Source organism: Drosophila novamexicana, unplaced genomic scaffold, assembly GCF_003285875.2.
Source record: "Drosophila novamexicana strain 15010-1031.04,08,12 unplaced genomic scaffold, DnovRS2.1 tig00002010-arrow-arrow-pilon, whole genome shotgun sequence".
NCBI classification, from domain to species: Eukaryota; Metazoa; Arthropoda; class Insecta; order Diptera; family Drosophilidae; genus Drosophila; species Drosophila novamexicana.
The window spans coordinates 38,183-55,256 of NW_020824923.1; the positions used below are offsets into that span (position 1 = coordinate 38,183).

At 43.9% G+C, this 17,074-nt stretch overlaps 3 protein-coding genes across 4 annotated transcripts; all 3 read right to left on the reverse strand.

Moving 5' to 3' along the window:
- Positions 1-1,165: 1,165 nt before the first annotated feature.
- LOC115768751 (alpha-(1,6)-fucosyltransferase) lies at positions 1,166-5,763 on the reverse strand. Its single transcript, XM_030713439.1, has 4 exons — positions 5,168-5,763; positions 3,693-4,221; positions 2,288-2,712; positions 1,166-2,214 (listed from the first exon to the last, which is right to left on the reverse strand). Exons 1-4 carry the CDS (start codon positions 5,455-5,457, stop codon positions 1,575-1,577), a joined length of 1,884 nt encoding a protein of 627 aa, XP_030569299.1. The 5' UTR covers positions 5,458-5,763; the 3' UTR covers positions 1,166-1,574.
- A 1,034-nt stretch (positions 5,764-6,797) lies between these two features.
- On the reverse strand, positions 6,798-11,344 carry LOC115768746 (putative uncharacterized protein DDB_G0282133). Its single transcript, XM_030713433.1, has 3 exons — positions 11,190-11,344; positions 9,294-10,254; positions 6,798-8,550 (listed from the first exon to the last, which is right to left on the reverse strand). The coding sequence occupies exons 2-3, from the start codon at positions 10,102-10,104 to the stop codon at positions 7,613-7,615; spliced, it is 1,749 nt and encodes a 582-aa protein (XP_030569293.1). The 5' UTR covers positions 10,105-10,254; positions 11,190-11,344; the 3' UTR covers positions 6,798-7,612.
- A 3,357-nt stretch (positions 11,345-14,701) lies between these two features.
- Positions 14,702-16,803, reverse strand: LOC115768738 (N-alpha-acetyltransferase 20). Of its 2 annotated transcripts, none has more exons than XR_004018617.1 (6): positions 16,674-16,802; positions 16,491-16,606; positions 16,307-16,436; positions 16,110-16,246; positions 15,234-15,804; positions 14,702-15,108 (listed from the first exon to the last, which is right to left on the reverse strand). XR_004018617.1 is itself a non-coding variant. In XM_030713422.1 (6 exons), exons 1-6 carry the CDS (start codon positions 16,724-16,726, stop codon positions 15,064-15,066), a joined length of 543 nt encoding a protein of 180 aa, XP_030569282.1. In that variant the 5' UTR covers positions 16,727-16,803; the 3' UTR covers positions 14,702-15,063. The 2 variants fall into 2 exon arrangements, 1 of the variants encoding a protein (XP_030569282.1); XM_030713422.1 differs by having other exon boundaries at positions 15,743-15,804; positions 16,674-16,803.
- Between the last annotated feature and the right edge of the window lie 271 nt (positions 16,804-17,074).

Genomic DNA, 17,074 nt, shown 5'->3' on the forward strand with positions numbered 1-17,074 from the left:
GTTTGCAGGTATGTATATATATATATTTTTGTTTTTTGTTTTTATTTTGTTTTGTTTACGAGCCGCCGCTTATCACGTTTTTCATTTCAATTGGCGCCTGTTTTCGGTTTTTTTTGTCGGTTTTTTTTTATTACATTTTTGGGAATTTTCGTTGAATATTCTTGTTTATAATTCTGTGAGTCAGCGCTTCGCACTTTCGCCGGCGCGGATTTTGAACTTTCGTCTAAATAGCATTCGATAAAAACTTGCATTTGCATTTGTTATCGATAGTCGGTCGTTGACATTGCCAGCACGGCCGCCATTTTGTACCAAACACAAACAACAACAACAACAACAACAAAAAAAGCACCAATAGAAAATGTACCAAATTCGTATTGGAAAAAGTACCTTTGCCTAAGCGCAACGGCTTTTAATTGAAATTCATTCCAGTTAGTATTTGTTGAACTTTCAAAGCACTTAAATTCGCACATATTTACAGAAATTATTATTACAAATTTATTGCAAATATATATAAAATATTTTTTGCCAATTGCCGTTTAAATCTGTCGAAAGGCGAGTGCTCGTTTATTCGACGAGTGACTCCAAAACTGTTGCTGTGACTGTCAAACTGTGATTGGAATAAGGGACGTAGATTGAATCATGGCTTGATCTGATGGGGATTGTTTGTCCGCCCCCCGAGTAGGCATGGTCGCTATAAAAGTACCACTTTTATACGAAAATGGTACATTGAATAAAGTACCTATTGTGGTACATTAGGTACATTTTCGTTGCCCAAATGAATGCGACACAGTTGAGAAAATTAAAACTTTACTAATTTTATTTCTAATACATTTCTGTTTCGACTATGTCAGCCCCCCTAATAGGCATGGTCGCTATAAAAGTACCACTTTTATACGAAAAGGTACATTGAATAAAGTACCTATTGTGGTACATTAGGTACATTTCCGTTGCCCAAATGAATGCGACACAGTTGAGAAAATTAAAACTTGACTAATTTTATTTCTCATACTTTTTCGACTGTGTCCGCCCCTTAGTAGGCGTGGCCCCTATAAAAGTACCCCTTTAGGTAAATGGTACATTGAATAAAGTACCTATTGTGGTACATTTGGTACATTTTCGTTGCCCAAATGAATGCGACACAGTTGAGAAAATTAAAACTTGACTAATTTTATTTCTCATACGTCTATGTTACAGGGGATAAACTATATTGCGCGTATTCGAGCCCAACAGGCATGCTTAAACATACTATATATACGTATATATATATATATTAATTAGATCATAGATATGCGCTTGTGCAGACGCATATGTATTTCTTTATATGTATATTCTTTATCTTGTCAACATTTGATTAATTTCTGCGGCTTACGTAAAATGCATAGAATTAGTGCAACAATTTGGAATCGCGTTCTTCCCTTTTGTTCACATGTTCCAGAAACGAGATTCGAGTTAAATTGGAGTTGTTTTGTTTTGTTTTTCAGTTTTTGTTCTGCGTTTGAATTTTGTTACGAGTTGCGATTTGAGAATCAGAGAGAGAGGCCCAATCGAAAACGGATTCGGATTCGGAATGGAGCCTAGACGCCCGCATAGACGGGCAATTTGGCCGTTTCGACCTTGTCGACCACCTTGAAGGAGGGAAAGAGTCCGCCCTGATTGGTGCGAGTATTCTTGCCCTTGGAATTGCCATCCCAATGGTTGCCCGCAACCGAGACTAGATCCCCAACTTTCAGCTGCAGATCCTCATGGCTGCGCGGCTTGTGCGCGATTACCGCGCGACGATTATGCGGATTCTGTCCGCCATAATAGTAGATATCGTCGAGGGATTTGAAGCGATATGCCGCATCCGGATACATGGTCTGCATTATCTCGTAGGCGACGCGACACACCTGCGAGGAGAACGTGCACACCAGATAGTCGGACATGGACAGCAGATGGATGTCCAGTATGATGCCGTTCAGGGCCGTGTCCGTGTACCGTGTGGAGACGGCGGCCATTCTCGCCACCTCCGGATCTCCGACGATCTGATACTGGGGATAGCTTTTGCGCGCCTCCTCAATGACGCGCGCATCGTCCGAGGCGAGAAAGATGCGTCGGACGACGCTGCTGCCGTTGATCTCCAGCGTACGATAATAGTCCTCCACGTGCGTCATGTACTCCTCGATGCCGTGGAAGGCCGCCTCGGTGCCCACCTTGTCCGTGCGGCGCACATGAACGCTGCAGGAGAAACGGAAAAAAGGGCAAAGGGATTAGGATGTCGAACGTGGTCGTAGCTAGCGATGCAGCTTACCCGACGATGGGACGCTCCCAGCCGAGCTTGCGCATGCCCGAGTTGAGAAAGTCGCGCGTCGCCGTCTGTGGACGCAGCAAATATTTCAGGAATTGGCCGACCCACCAGACAATCGGATCGCCGTGCAGACGCTTCAGTCGCGGCGCCAGATCCTCGGGCACGGCCAGCGGCAGATACGGCGGACGCGGCATCAGCGAATCAATGATGGGCAGCACCAGCACCTGGGTGTTCGCCTTGCCGGGCCAATTGTATGCATACGAGCTGCCCGCATCGTGGCAGCTGTCCGACACCGGACGGAACACCTCCTCCCAGCCGCCCTTGTGGTAGCGCCAGCCCCGCGACTTCAGTATCAGCGTCCGTTCCGTGGCATACGCCACGATGAAGCAGTAGACCACGTGATGCAGCTGGCAGCCGTAGCCACAGCCCTGCAAGAAGCACACACACAAAATGAATATCCAATCGGAAGGGCTTTTAAAGGTGTCAGTGCAACGTTTACGAATGCAACAGCAAAGAGAGAATGAAGAAGAACGGCAGTTTATCGTGCAGAGAATGGAAAATGGAATGCACGAATTGAAGGTAAAAGAAATATAGAGCATAAATATATTACAGAAGGATTTAGTATAACGTTTACGAATGCAACAGCAAAGAGAGAATGGAGAAGAACAAGAGTGGAAAAGATTATAAAAGGAATGTGGGAAACGTAAAACTGGATCAAAAACAAAAGCTCGGATTGGAAGATAAAATGACAAGAAACTTCCATTGCAACGTTTACGAATGCAACAGCAAAGCAGAATGGAGAAGAACAGATGCTTTCTTTGGAGAGAATGAAGGAAATATACAAATAGAGAATGAGAGTTAAAAGTGAGCAGAATATTAACATTGAAAAACAAAGGAGCATGAAACGATAAAAGGAAAGAGAGAGCATGCGAAAAGTACATGGAAAATGAAAATGAAAGAGAGCGCACGAAATGAAATGAAAAGGCATGCTTATGACAGAATAATACAAGTTTGAATGAAATAAACAAACATGAAATATAATGAAATATAAAAAAGAGGATCTTCTGAAGAGAATGAAAAAGCTGCCAGTGCAACGTTTGCGAAGGAGCATAAACAAGCAGAAAGAGAGCGACAAAATGGAGGACAAAATAATAAAATGAAAACAAAATGAGAGAGCAGATTTTGCGTCGAGCGGCAGGAAAATGGAAGAGAGCTAAAGACACAACGTTAGCGAATGGACGAGAAAGAGGAATGGAAGAAACAAAGTGAGTTAAATGATGAAAGAGAGGAAAAGAGAGAGAGAGAGAGAGAGAGAGAGTGAGGCTGAGAGTGAGAATGAGAGCATGCTGGGGCGAATGAAAGCTGTGCTTGGGATGAGCTGCCTTTGTATTAGAAGGCTTCAGTGGACCTTGTTCAGCTTGCAGACGAGCTTGCGTGCATTGGCGCAATCGCTGGGATTCTGAAGATGATGCAGTCGACGCTGGACAAGATCGCTCAGCTCTTTGGCCTCCCGCTGGCGCCACGGCTCGTAGCCATCGAGACGTCGCAGCTGTTCCATATCGCTGAGCAGCGAACGCTTGTGCTCGGCACCCTGCAGCAGCACCTGCTGTATGGACTCCTCCAGCTCGGCATTGCCGTTGCCCACAATTTTACGGATTTTGCCCAGCTCGCTGCTAAAGTAGTTCCAGATCTCGGCAATGTTCGTCTGGATGCGTCGACGCGTCAGCTCATACTCCAGGCTGGGCTCAATGCCCGCCTGGCCGGGCAGCTGGCCGTGCTCCGGCCCGGCCTGCACAGCCGGTTCCGCCTCCGCGGCGACCACCTCGAAGAGCGTATCCTCCGGCAGATTGTCGCCCAGCGTGCGCTTCGCATTGTCGTGCGAGTCGCTCTCCAGCCTTTGCATTAGCTTCATGGCGCTCTGTTTATCCAGTTGCTCGCTGCAAAAAGTCAACAAGATAACAACTGACACATACACGCACACACACAGACATTGGTTGTGCGTGGTGTTTCGTGATTCGTAATTCGTCAGTCGGCGACGTGTCGAGCGTGACGGCGCATCATTTGCATACCCTTGCAGTGGCTCGAGCCGCATGCTCAACCGTTTTGTGACAATTGGGAGCAGGCATCTGGGTAAGCTTTTATTATCTTTATTCCTAATCAGCTGGGATGAACTTCAATAGACTGACTGTCTGTCTGTTAATCTGTCTGTTAATCAGTCTGTTAATCTGCCTGTTAATCTGTCTGTTAATATATATGTTAATCATTCTGTTAATCTGTCTGTTATTCTGTCTGTTAATCTGTATGTTATTCTGTCTGTCTGCCTTTCCACATCAATTAGTTCTTCTTTTACCGCTATCAAAGATCGGTTTACTATAACATATCTATATATCTACTATATCTATGGCTATAAGTCTACCATATCGTATAGCCCATTAGTACAATCGCTCGATTATCGCTATTAAACCCGACAATTGGGCGCCCTAATGTGGCTTAGATCAGCTCAATATACGTTAGCTAAGTAGATATAGGAAGATCGAACAGATCGGACCAAGCCCTAAGTTTCTATATAAAGCAAGCCTGCTCTGTAAACTGCACAAAATAGCACAAGAAAACTTGTCACATAGCTAGTCTCCATATATACAACTCTATATATCACACACTCAAACATCTCAGCAAGGGTATGCAAGCTTCGGCTAGCCGAAGTCAACATTTTCCTGCCTCTTTTTTGCATATGAATGAACGCATTAATGGGGCAACTTTTGCTGGGGATTAGGCGGGCTTAAAGGGAATCGAGTGGGGGCTGGGGTTGGGGTTTGGGGTTGGGGTTGCGGCTTAGGGTCTACTTGTGGGCTGATGATGTGGCACCTGGTGGCAGCAACATACCTCATCAGCTCATCGATGAGCAGCTTGAGCTCCTCGTTGCGCCTTTCCGTGTGCTCGAGCAGCTGCAGCGCCTGGTTGATGCGGCGGGCATTGTGCTCATTGTCGCCGCCGACGCCGCCGCCGGCGCCTGCAGCATGTGCTAGCGCCTGATGGTTTTGGCCATGGCTCTGGCTGTTGGTCAGCTTGAGGACGAACACGTAGACGAGCACCGCCCAGGCGAGCACGAATATGATTAGGGCGCGCACCCACGAGTTCGAGGAGGAGCCGAACAGCTGACGCACCAGCAGCATGGCTTACGGTGCCGCAATTAACCGTATCCGCAACTCTGTGTTCCGTTTGTCCTTCTTCTCGAGGCGTCTTTTCCTCTATGTGTGTGTGTGTGTGTGTGTGTGTGTGTTTGTGTGTGTTTGTGTTTGGCTAGTTAATGTTGTGTTGGGAGCGTGTGTTTAAGCCGTTTTTGTCGCATAGTCGCCGAGTATTTAGCTGCGGTTTTGACTGCTGCCAAACATTGCGCGGCACTTCATAGCTGGAACAGCGCAACGGCACTCGTATGACACAGTTGTTTTTTTTTTATTCTTTTTTCTTTTAATAAATAAATAACAAAATACCAAAATAGGGATGTTGCTGGCGTATCGATAAGTGCCCATATCTTTCAGCGATATATTTCGTGCACAGCGCATAAATACTATCGATAACAAACCGTACTTTTCGTAGCATACGCCAGGGATGCGCATATTCGATAATTGCAGCTGCTTGTTAATTATATCAGAACACTAACTATTTTCACTATAGGCCGCCGTGCAAGCCTAGTTGCTTTAACTAAGCAACACAAACATACAACTAAATCGTAGACCAATTAACTGTCCAATTAGTCGCTTGCTGGTGGCGGCTGGTCGATAACAATCGATAACGCGCCTGTGCCAATTATTCGAAAACCGTTTGCAATTGACAATGTTGAGCACGAAATTCAGAAATTCTTTCGACAGGTTTCATTGGTGTGCATCCGGCTGGGTTGTACTCTTAATAATTTCACAATTTATTTGGACTTATGCTATATCAATGAAAAATGTTTATAATGTTGAGATGATGCTCTGGCAACTGCTGCGCTTTCGATTCCAATCAATCGTATTGGGCTACTTCCCCACAGACAGACAAAAGTAGTTCGATGCCAAATGAATGCGTATGCAAATTAAATTTAGTTTGTTAAATCAAATGAAAAATTATTATCGTATAAATTATAAAAAATTCAGTATTATATATAGTATTTAAAAAAAAAAATAGTTTTACACATAAATTATAAATTATGTTATACGAATACGACCACAAAAATTTCGCATTGTTCAAATGAGTTTTTGTATTTTTTTCTTGTTTTTGTTTTTGCTCAGTCGACGTCGACGGCGGCGGCGTCGTTTGCTTGCATGTGGATGGATGCGTGTGTGTGTGGTGAATTTAAGTGAGCTTATGTCTGGGTGAGAGTGAGAGAGAGAGAGAGGAATAGTGCGCGTGTGTATGCGATGAAAGAGGGAGGCGGCGATCTACCGGAGGACGATTGTGTTGAGTTTATGCGACAAGTTTTTGATTTATTGTTAATTTTAAATACTTATATAAATTACTTTTATTATAATTATTGTTTTTTTCATCCGTTTCTTGTATGTAGTGGGCAACTGCGGCATTTGTAAATTTTCATCATTTGTTTCTCATTTCATTTGACTGTGTAAAAATATCAATTTGTTTCTGATTCAATAGTTACTATGTATTTTGTATTTTGTATTTTGTATTTTGTTTTTTTTTTGTTTTTCTTGTTTTTTTTCTTTCACATATCATTTATGTTATCGCTGCTGCAATTGGGGACTCCGTATGGCTATTTCTCTTTATATCATTTATCAATTGTCGTCATCTTTCAATTCAACCTTCTCCTCGCTTAATCCTCAATTTCAACTTAAACTTCATCTAATTCGCGCCCGCACTATGTTCCTAAGTAACGTGTGAGTGTTGAGTGTGTGTGTGTGTGCATGTGTTGTGTGTGGTGTGTTAGTGAAATGTATCTCTTTTATGGGTTCTCCTTTTTCTTGTTTTTTTGTTTTTTTTTTTATGTTTTTTCTTTTTCTTCTTTTGCTGTTAAGCCTATGTTATGTTATGTGCTGCTGCTGTGCTGCTTCTCGTTCTCCTTCTATGTTATGCTCTCGTTGTGTGTATGTGTGTGTGTGTGTGTGTGTGTACTGCTCTTCTCGTTATGTGTTTCTCTCTATGTTTTCTTTGTTGTATATATATATTATATATTATATGTATAATTAGTTTTGCTTAATAGTAAAATTTCTTGAATGTTGTTGTGGCAAAGTGTAGGTAATGTTGCTCTCAAATGTCGGACCCAACTGCACTACATACATATGTCTTTCCACCAGATACGCAGATATGCGTGCGGCCTAACGGTACTGCTGCTGCTGCTCAGTCGCTGCGCAGTTTCTTCAGCTCTGGCGATTTGTCGCCTGCAGCAGCAGCGGCAGCGGCAGCAGACGCATTATTCCCATCTAACTCACAGTGGAGAGCGGTGCGCTTCTGTCCAATAGATGGCGCTGTCAGCGCTGTCGCTTCTGTCGTCGCGGCCGCAGCGGCAGCTGCCAAATGCTGCAGTTTGCTGGCACGCAAATTGCTGCCGCTGCTGTTGCTCTCATCAGCCTCTAGCTCATCATCGTCCTCAACATCATCATCATCCTCGTCCTCCTCCTCATCATCATCCTCCTCATCGTCATCATCATCAACATCAGCTGCTGCCGCTGCCGCTGCCGCAAGAACTCCATTCCCGTTCCCATTCCCATTCCCGTTGCCATTGGCGGCAGCAGTTGGAGCTGCTGAGGCTGCAGCTGCAGCTGCTGTTGGCTGCGCAACGCTTTGTCCATTGTTGTTGATCTGCTTGTTGTTGTTGTGCGACGGGGCAACAGGTGCTCCTGCTGCTCCTGCTCCTGGTCCAGCTGCTGCTGCTGCTGCTCCGCCGGCTGCTTGTGCTGCTGGTCCAGCTGCTGCCAGGCGACTTTTGAGCGGCGCCTCGAGATTACTTTCCGAGTCGGAGGCGAGCGGCGTTGCCACGCCCATCGGCCCATCACCATCCTCCGTGGATGTGGTGGCCGTGGTCTGCGTGGTGTTGTCATCAATGTTCGGCTCCTGTGAGGTGGAATCGTTCGACACAAAGTTCGAGTCGCCGTCCTGCAATGCGGCGGCAGTGTTGTTGTTGTTACTGTTGTTGTTGTTGTTGCTGTTGTTGCTGTTACTGCTGTTACTGTTGCTGTTGTTGTTCTTGGCCACGCCGGAGTTGCCCAGCGGCGTCAGGGCCAACGGATTGGTGTTCTCGTTCTCCGTTTCCGACTCTGTTGCAGTGTTGCGACCGCCTGTCCAAAAAGAAGGGCATCCATTAATGGGGTTCAAAACTTTACCTTCGGCTGGCCGAAGTCCAAATACCATGTCTAGCAAAGTCCTAAACACAAGCCAAAACGGGCATTTGGGGAATTCCACCCGTTAGAGCGGAATTGTTTGTAGAGTGGAAAAGTCGTGGAATCGACATTGATCGGAATCTCAGCGTGAGAACAACTCATTTGAGTCGCGATTTCCGCAACCCCTTTCACTTCCACTTCTTTTGGCGAAAAAAAGGGGCGAAACCTTGTTTCAAACTCATCCTTATTATAACATGATTAAGTGTCTAAAGACTGAAACGTGTGAAAGCCGCAAGGGCTAAGCTAAAGCAAGCCGAAACGCGCTTTTAGATACTTCCACCCGTTCGAGTGGAAAGAAAAGTGAAATCTTGAAACCTATTTGAGAGGCTATTCACAGTTTTCACAAAATCCACTTCTTCTGGCGAGAAAATGAGCGAAATTTTGAGCGAAATATTCTATCCGTAGCAAGTTTCGTCAAGTTAGGTACAAAACTGAACGAAACATGGACCGACAAACTTATTAGGCATATGATATAGTAGGCCGATCTCCAATATATGTTCTATCCGCAGTAGAACGAAGCTAGTTTCGTCAAGTTAGCTAGAAAACTGAACGAAACATGAACAGAGGGACGAGCGAACGCCAGTTGTTTAAGCTATGCCTTGCACAACTTGTGCCGGTAGGGTATCGGGATGTGATCATACCTGCGCCGAGGCTCTCCTCATCGACATCGACGGCCACGCCATCGTTGGTGTCCTCCTCGCCGTCGAGGACCTTGCTGCTGCTGCTGTTCGTCTTGCTGAGGCTGCCATTTGTGTTGGCGGCGGCGGCGGCAGCGGCGCCTGGCGGGGGCATATCTTCGAGCAGCTCGGGACTGAGGTCGTTGGCCACATAGTGCGCCCAGAGGGCGAGCTCGACGCGATGCGGTGACCAGTGCGGCGTATCGCCGCCAACCTCCGCATTGAGTCGCTCGACTGTGGCCTGAATGTGCTGCACGAAATTGAGGTATTCCTTGGTCGTATAGTCGATGCCCTCGATCTCTGGTATGGCCATCAGGCACTCGTCGGCCATGAATGGCGCGGAATCGGGTGCGGCGGCTGTCAGTAGGGCGGATGCCATTGTGGTGCCGACACCCTTGAGGTTCGATAAAGCTGTGATCGCCTGCTCCAGATTGGGTAGCTTGCGGAAGGCCTTCTTAGTCTCCTGGATGACGGCGCGCGGTGTATTCACCTTGACCAGATACGACAATTGTGGATAGAATTTGCCGCGCGACTGTTTCCATTTCATGGCCTGAACAAGCTCATCGTATACCAAATGCGCATCCTTCCCTCGCGCCTTGATCAGGCCGGGCAGCTCGTTCTGATACCATTGATCCAAACGGATCAGCTCCTGTGGCTTCTTGCTGCGCTTCTCCGCCTTCATTTTCAGCACCTGCGGATACAGCTGATAGCAGTACTCGAACTGTGAGGTGCTCCCATTCTCAAAGAACGAAGCCGTCGCCTTGCCGTTCGACATGATTCTGGCTCAATGTGGATGCAGTTGTGCTATTGGAGATTGGATGAGTGAGTGGCGCAGCGTTGCTGTTGCTGTTGCTGCTACTGACCGCTTGGACGCTGTCTTTGCCTCTCTCTGCTCTCTGCTGTATGTCTATCGCTTAGCCCACGGCTGTTATCGTTATCGATGCGGTTCGATTGGATTATTGTTGTTGTTGTTTTTGTTGCCGGCGAAACGTTGGCATGAAAATAGAGTGTAAGAACAAGAGAATGGATGCGACACAAATTAGCATTACAGTTAAAAAAAAAACATTTACAGAAAGAAAGGAAGCAGAAAAAAAAAGAAGAAAAAATATGACAGCGTTGCCGTATGCTGTTTGCATGCACCGTTAATTAATTACATTCACTGTCTGGCTGTTTTTTTTTTTTTGATTTTTATTTATAATTTTTTTTTGGTCAATTTGTCAGCAATTTTTTCAATACCCGATAATCACATTTCGTTTGCAATTTGCAATTTTTCAGGGCACAGCAAATCGAATTTTACTCTCCGCAGTAGTCGCAGTCCACACCAACAGTCAGTCGGGTTCTTTTTACTGGTCGTCGTCGGTCTTTCGCACGCACACAGTCACAGTCACACAAGCGCAAGCACACACGCGCGCACACATACACACGCACACATGCAAGCAACTCGCTTACACACATATACACAACAAACCGACTCACACACACACACACACACAGAGACATACTACACGCACGCACACACTACCACCATTAAGGCGAAACGGGGCAACGAAATTTCTTTTCATATATATATATATTGTGTATTTTGGAAAAGAAAAAAAAGATGAGATATAATAATACGAAGCACGATACGAATTGAAATATGTATTTGCGCACCACAACTAAACAACAACTAAACAACATAACATCATTCAGCTGCAGTTTCTGTTTGAGAGCTGCTTGTCCAAGTCGCAGACACGGTTACCCAGAGGGAGGCCAGAGCCAAATGCGATTTTCGATTTGTGATTTGCGAATTTCGAACGCGAACGCGAATATTCGTAATTCGTAATTCGTAATTCGTATGCGAATGCAGCTGCTGCTTACCTTTTGCCGTTTTTTTTTTTCAAATAAAAAAAAAAAACTTTTCGTATAGCCTGTGCGCAGCTCCGTTTCGTCTCCCGTTTTCGTCACCGTTGCCTTTTCTTTTTTATGATGTATATTCTTATTATTATTATTATTATTATTATTATAGTTCTAGCGTCGTTGCCTGCTGCTGCTGTATTTGTATTTGTATTTAATATTAAACAAATTTCGCTTGAGACCGCCGCTTTAGTTGCCGCCTGTCTTTCGTTCTGTCCACAGCGAGGCAGTCAGCAAAACAGCCAGTGCCAGAGCCAGCCAGCTATGAAGCTAGCAGTAGTCGCTGCCTCTGCCTTGAATGCCAGTGGCGTCGCCGAGCAGGGGCCGCACGAAAAACGAAATGAACGGAAGAAAAAAAAACAAAAGGATGCAGCTGTATGCTTGCGCGCTAGACAAAACTTCGAACTGCAGGAGCGCCTTATCTCTGACTGCTCGCCCCGTATGACTCTGAGTGGAACTGAAGTTGTATCTTTCAATTGCCAGTTGCCAGTTGCCAGTGGCAGCAGCAGCAGCAGCAGAGTCAACGGCGGCAGCTCACCCCTCGTTGCCGCACGACTGTGTGCGCACCGCTTTATCATCGTTTCCACTTTCGAACGTTCATTCGTATTCAATGCTTGTCCGCTGTTCGCTACAAGCGGCTGCGGCTGCGGCAGCGTCAGCGGCGTCGCAGCCAGCATTTATAGGGGTTGTTGCATGTGCTTGTTGCGACTTAAGCGACTGTCAATAACAAACAACAACAGCGGCAAATAAAATTAATTACTTTCCGACATATATGCGCAATTCATGTACATACACACACACACACGCATTCGTACATCCATCCAACCGTCATCTATCAATGTACACATGTTGCTGTACCCCGTTCGTAACGCCCCTGACAGTTTATCGCTTCGTATGCTTGCATTCATACATACACTGAATGTATGTACGCTCGTTGTTGTTTCTGTAACGTTCGTGTTCGTGTTCGCGTTTCGTTCGTTCGTTTTGCCATCTGCGGCTTTCGTCTCTGCTTTAGCGTCATTTGCGCTTTGCCGCATGATTCGTTGTTGTCGTTGTTGTTGTTGCCTGTTTTTTACTTACCCTATTCGTCGTTGCCGTCGTCGGCGACGCGTATAGCAGCTGCAATTTAGCTCTGTAGCCGTTGACTGTTTGTGGTTCGCTTATTTTTACCCTATGTTCGGTTTCTCGCACACACACACACACACACACATAGACACACACGACGCACACAGAGGCACATCTGTATCCGTCATGTTCAGCGTTGTTGCTACTGCTGCTGCTGTTGCTGTTGCTGGGCCGCAGCGTTGCCACATCGTGCACAAAATTCAACTTGAAACGAGTTTTACATGCATGAAATGTGAAAATGAAACCGAAACTGAGTCTCAATCTCAAACTGAATCTGAATGTGGCTCTGTCATGCCCACAATTGCTACTGCAAAATTATTAATGATAATTAGATGAGAAGACAAATGGTTGGCCGCTTCGTTGCGCCAAAGATACCCTACAATAGCAAAAGCAAGCTGTACGACGCTTTTACAAAGCGCCAGATACAGAACATACACGCACACACACACACACACACACGCACGCACACAGATACGCACACATGCACATGCCGAGCGTGACACACGCGAAAGGGAGAAGGCAATCCACACGTTGCTGTGCGCGGCTCTTCGTACTGCCGAAGCGGCGAATATTGGGTTTGGAAATTTGTTTAGATCCATTTACAGAGCCCTGTACAAATGTAATACATATGCATGCATGTATGTGTGTACCCTCCAACATATAGTAGGTACATATGTATGTATATGTGCGCATAGATGTTTTAATGGTATTTGTACTTGTTTCTTACAATGCCTATGCAAGTCTTCTTCTTCATTCGAAGTACCGTTATTATACCTATTTCATGGGAAATATGTACATAAGTATATGTGTTCAAACAGATCAGTGAGAATTTGGCAAGTTTTGATTAACTCAGATAGACTATATCGAGATAGGAATTGGAAACTTTCTAAAAAATCCCGATTCTTAGGGCAAAATCGTACCGGAAGGGGGAGGGTCGGTTAAGGGGGGAAGGGGGGTAGATCGACCATTATAGAAAACCGTTGCAAACGGGAAGTTCGACGTCTCGAAACAAGATCCATTTATATCCTAAATATACCTTCCATTAGTCCCCATCAAGTCACGATTGATCTTTGCGGGACTCAAGCGACAACACGATGATATGGACTACTTTGGGGTATAAGGGGAAAGTCCCGTTTATCTATCATCCCAACTAGAACTAGGATATTTAGATATTTTTATTTTGGATGAGCTATAAGTATATTATTGGATATATCAACAGGTCAACGTCCCAATTCACGAAAAGCCTCCAGAAAAACTTCAGGTTTCATAGAGCTCGGACTTGAACCCAATTGGGGACCTCTCGCAAAATATGGCTTATAGGAATTGTCGACAGTTTTGAGGGGTGAGTGGAAAGAAAAAAGCTAATCCTCTCTAGAAATTTACAAAAAAAAAAAAAAAATTATGGGTAAATTAAAAAAAAGTTTAAAGGAAAATTAAACCTTTTATCGAAGAATTTATTTCATCTAATTTAATATTGAAGTATTTCTTTAAGCCAAGAAATCAATTAATAGCTCAGGTCAGGAATAAATTATAGACCTAGTTCGACCTGCGTGTACAAAAATAATAATGCAGCAATGTTTTTGCTCAAATCTAATATTTATGTTAAGTGCTGTAATTATATTTTGCCAATACTCGAATTGCCTGGGAATGGAGGCCTGTGACAGCAATTTTCCAGAATTTTTAGATGGTTCCATTTGAAATAGTTTAACTTGAGCGAGACTCAAAGCAAATGAGCCAAATGCAGAGTTCTTTTTTTTCTGCAGGGAAAACAGTTCGAGTCCGAATTTCGAGCATTTTTTAGCATAATTTCGCCCAATATTCGATCAAGACTATATATCCAAAATATAATTTTTGATGGTTCCGAAAAACGCAAGAATATAAATTTGGTTCTTAATGCCGGAACCCGGTTTCCAGTTCCAGAGTTTGGTACAAATCATATTTCTACTGTATTTAAGAACTTATCTGTAGATATTTTCATATAGAAACAGCCGGGCTACATTTTGCTTTGAACCCCAAATTGGCATCAGAAGCTGAGGGCCAAGTTTAGTGGAATAACTCCTAGAGTATTTATGTAAAGGCCAAGCTTTTTGTAAAAGAGAATTCGTACGTTTCGACTTGGTTCAGTTAAAGGCATTGAAGGAATATTGGAGTTCCGGGCTCGAAAAGGTTCGATCTGAAGCCGGTTTTTGCTCATCCCTGAATCTAGATAAAGAGAAACGGTTTGTTTTAGAAATCTTCAATAAAAGAGCATTTATTTTCAATATGTATCTAAAACGTATATTGTAGAGCTCTGAAAGTTATTTATTTCTAATTTTCAATCAAAATGTAATTTACTTTTATTTTTGAAAAACCTCTTTGTTATGCAAACGACACACACACACACACACACAAAGATATATATATATGAATAATTTAGTTGATTTAACTGACTGAAGAAATGACAGATTGATGAGTTACACAAGATCAGCCACAAAAGCTTAATATATCGATTTGTTGTTGATTTCAGTTCGAAAAACATCTAGTCTCAATCTATGCCCGCGCAACGCCGGGTAATAACTGCTAGTACATTGATATCAATTTATAAACATGTGTGTGTATTCGCTTGCAAAACTACAAATTTTCAATATAATTTTGTTGCTAAACAAAGAAAAAGGCAGCCTGATCCTATCCAGATGATCTGTTGGGTATATAGAAGATATATCCTCGATGCGGACTAAGCCTCGTGCCGCATTTGGTGGCGCAACTCGCGCATTGTTATCTGCAAAATATGTCTCGTATTATTGGGCAGCTCTTCAGATAGATAGATAGATAGATGCATAATTATAGATAGGGTTAGATACATTTTGTAATTGGACATTGATAATGCAAAACTATATTATTTACCTTGAAGTTCAGTAGTTACAATCGGCTTGTCATTTTTAAAACTGATAACAAAGTCATATAGAAATATATATAATAAGTATTATTAACATAACAACGGATTACATGAACGCAATATCGATTGTAATCCAACTTGGAATTTGTTCTTTCTTTCTTTTTTTTGGGGGTATCTTTTGGATTTGTACGGGTTTTGGGTTTCGAGAGGTTAGCAATAGATTGGGGATTTAGAACTTTGTGTCTGTCTGTGTGTGTGTGTGTGTGTGTGTGTGTGTGTGTGTGTGTGTGTAACGGCAAACTTAAGAACTCCGGATTAGATACAATTTTTTTTGTTGCTGTTGTTGCTTGATAATTGATTAACTAAAATTTTGGAAGAACGGCAGCACGACGCCGAACTGAATGCAATTTTGTGGCAATCGTATATGGTAAATTATCATGATGTTCAGTTAAACATAAATGCGAATGCGGGCAGTATTGGGTGGATATCAATTCATATCTATATCTTCCAATCGTACAGGCTGTGTGTACGGTATAACCGATTTCTTGTTCACGTCTCGGGACAGCGCCTTACGCATATCTGTAAAGGAGCCGGAAATTAATAACAGGGCAGATTAGGTCGGGCATGCCCGATCAGCAGATACCCTGAACCCAGCGTCAAGCTGCAGTTGCAAACATTCTCGCTTCCTATCTATCTTTAAGCTGAGATCTTCTTTTCCAAATCTTCGTGTTGCAAATGGGATCTACACACAAACAAACAGACGTACGGATCTGACTAGGTCAACCCAGTTTGTCGTGGTCGGAGATGCTTGAATGATACGTTTGCCTACTCTCAAGCCAGTTTCCATTGGGTTCAGGGTATGCAAATTGTGGAATAGCACTTGCCATACGCATCCTCGTCCTGGTCACCCGAGTAGTACTCGAGTATGGTGCGATATATAATATAGCCCAGATTTGTATACATGTTGATGGCCACCTTATTGCTTTTGCGCACAAACAGATCCACAAAGTAGGCGCGTTTCCTGCAAGACACGGACAGTTTCAACATAAATATATATATCTTTATATATGCGTCCAGTTACTTTTCCGATATGTCTTCCAGGAAGCTCATCAGCAGCGCCGCCAGACCCAAGCGCCTGTAGTCGGGCGAGACAGTCAGCGCAGTCACATGTCCGTGCCAATTGTCCATATGTCCCTCAACCTTGCCCATGACTGTGAAGGCAAGTTAGTTTTATGGCATGGCGTTTAGATTTAGCCAATACTTACTGTAGCCCATGATGTGCTCGCTGGGCGATTCGGCCAGCTGAAAGTATTCGGGCCATTTGGCCAGATATTGTGTGTAAAACGAGAGACCGTATGTTTCTGTAAGCGGATCAAAGTTCCTGAAATAGACAAGCACACTGTTATTGGACGGATGCCAATTGCATTGTGTGCACACTTGTCACTTACACGTTATTAAATTTAAAAAGGTCATCACAGGTAAATGGTCGCAGCGTAGTCATTTTTGTTAATTTAATATTTGTTTTGGATTAACCCGGTGCCCGTCAACGTCGCGGTCTATATATTAGGGATAATTAATCATTGTCTATCGATTGCACAGTGTGCCCACACTGACCGCTATCGATAACACACGGCCAGTGTTACCAATCTCCGTTTATCTCCGTTTAGATCAAAGCTGCCCTGTTGGGCCTCAAACAAGCGGAGACTTGCATTTTTACGTCTGCAATTCTTGTTATTTGTCACAAATTAGTCATTTTTAGTAATATTTTATTAATCAATTAATATGACGACTTTAAGTCGTTATAGAATCGTCGCTCTCTTATTTACATCTCCACAAATTGCAAAAATGA

Bases quoted from the DNA above. Each gene is read 5' to 3' on its own strand.
- LOC115768751 (XM_030713439.1), bottom strand. From the start codon at position 5,457: ATGCTGCTGGTGCGTCAGCTGTTCGGCTCCTCCTCGAACTCGTGGGTG. The intron at 4,222-5,167 runs GTATGTTGCTGC...GACTTTTTGCAG, and splicing joins CTCATCGATGAGCTGATGAG to CGAGCAACTGGATAAACAGA. The intron at 2,215-2,287 runs GTAAGCTGCATC...TTTCTCCTGCAG, and splicing joins TGGGAGCGTCCCATCGTCGG to CGTTCATGTGCGCCGCACGG.
- LOC115768746 (XM_030713433.1), bottom strand. From the start codon at position 10,104: ATGTCGAACGGCAAGGCGACGGCTTCGTTCTTTGAGAATGGGAGCACC. The intron at 8,551-9,293 runs GTATGATCACAT...CTTTTTGGACAG, and splicing joins TGAGGAGAGCCTCGGCGCAG to GCGGTCGCAACACTGCAACA.
- LOC115768738 (XM_030713422.1), bottom strand. From the start codon at position 16,726: ATGACTACGCTGCGACCATTTACCTGTGATGACCTTTTTAAATTTAAT. The intron at 16,437-16,490 runs GTAAGTATTGGC...TTGCCTTCACAG, and splicing joins CGAGCACATCATGGGCTACA to TCATGGGCAAGGTTGAGGGA. The intron at 16,247-16,306 runs GTAACTGGACGC...CGTGTCTTGCAG, and splicing joins CTGGAAGACATATCGGAAAA to GAAACGCGCCTACTTTGTGG.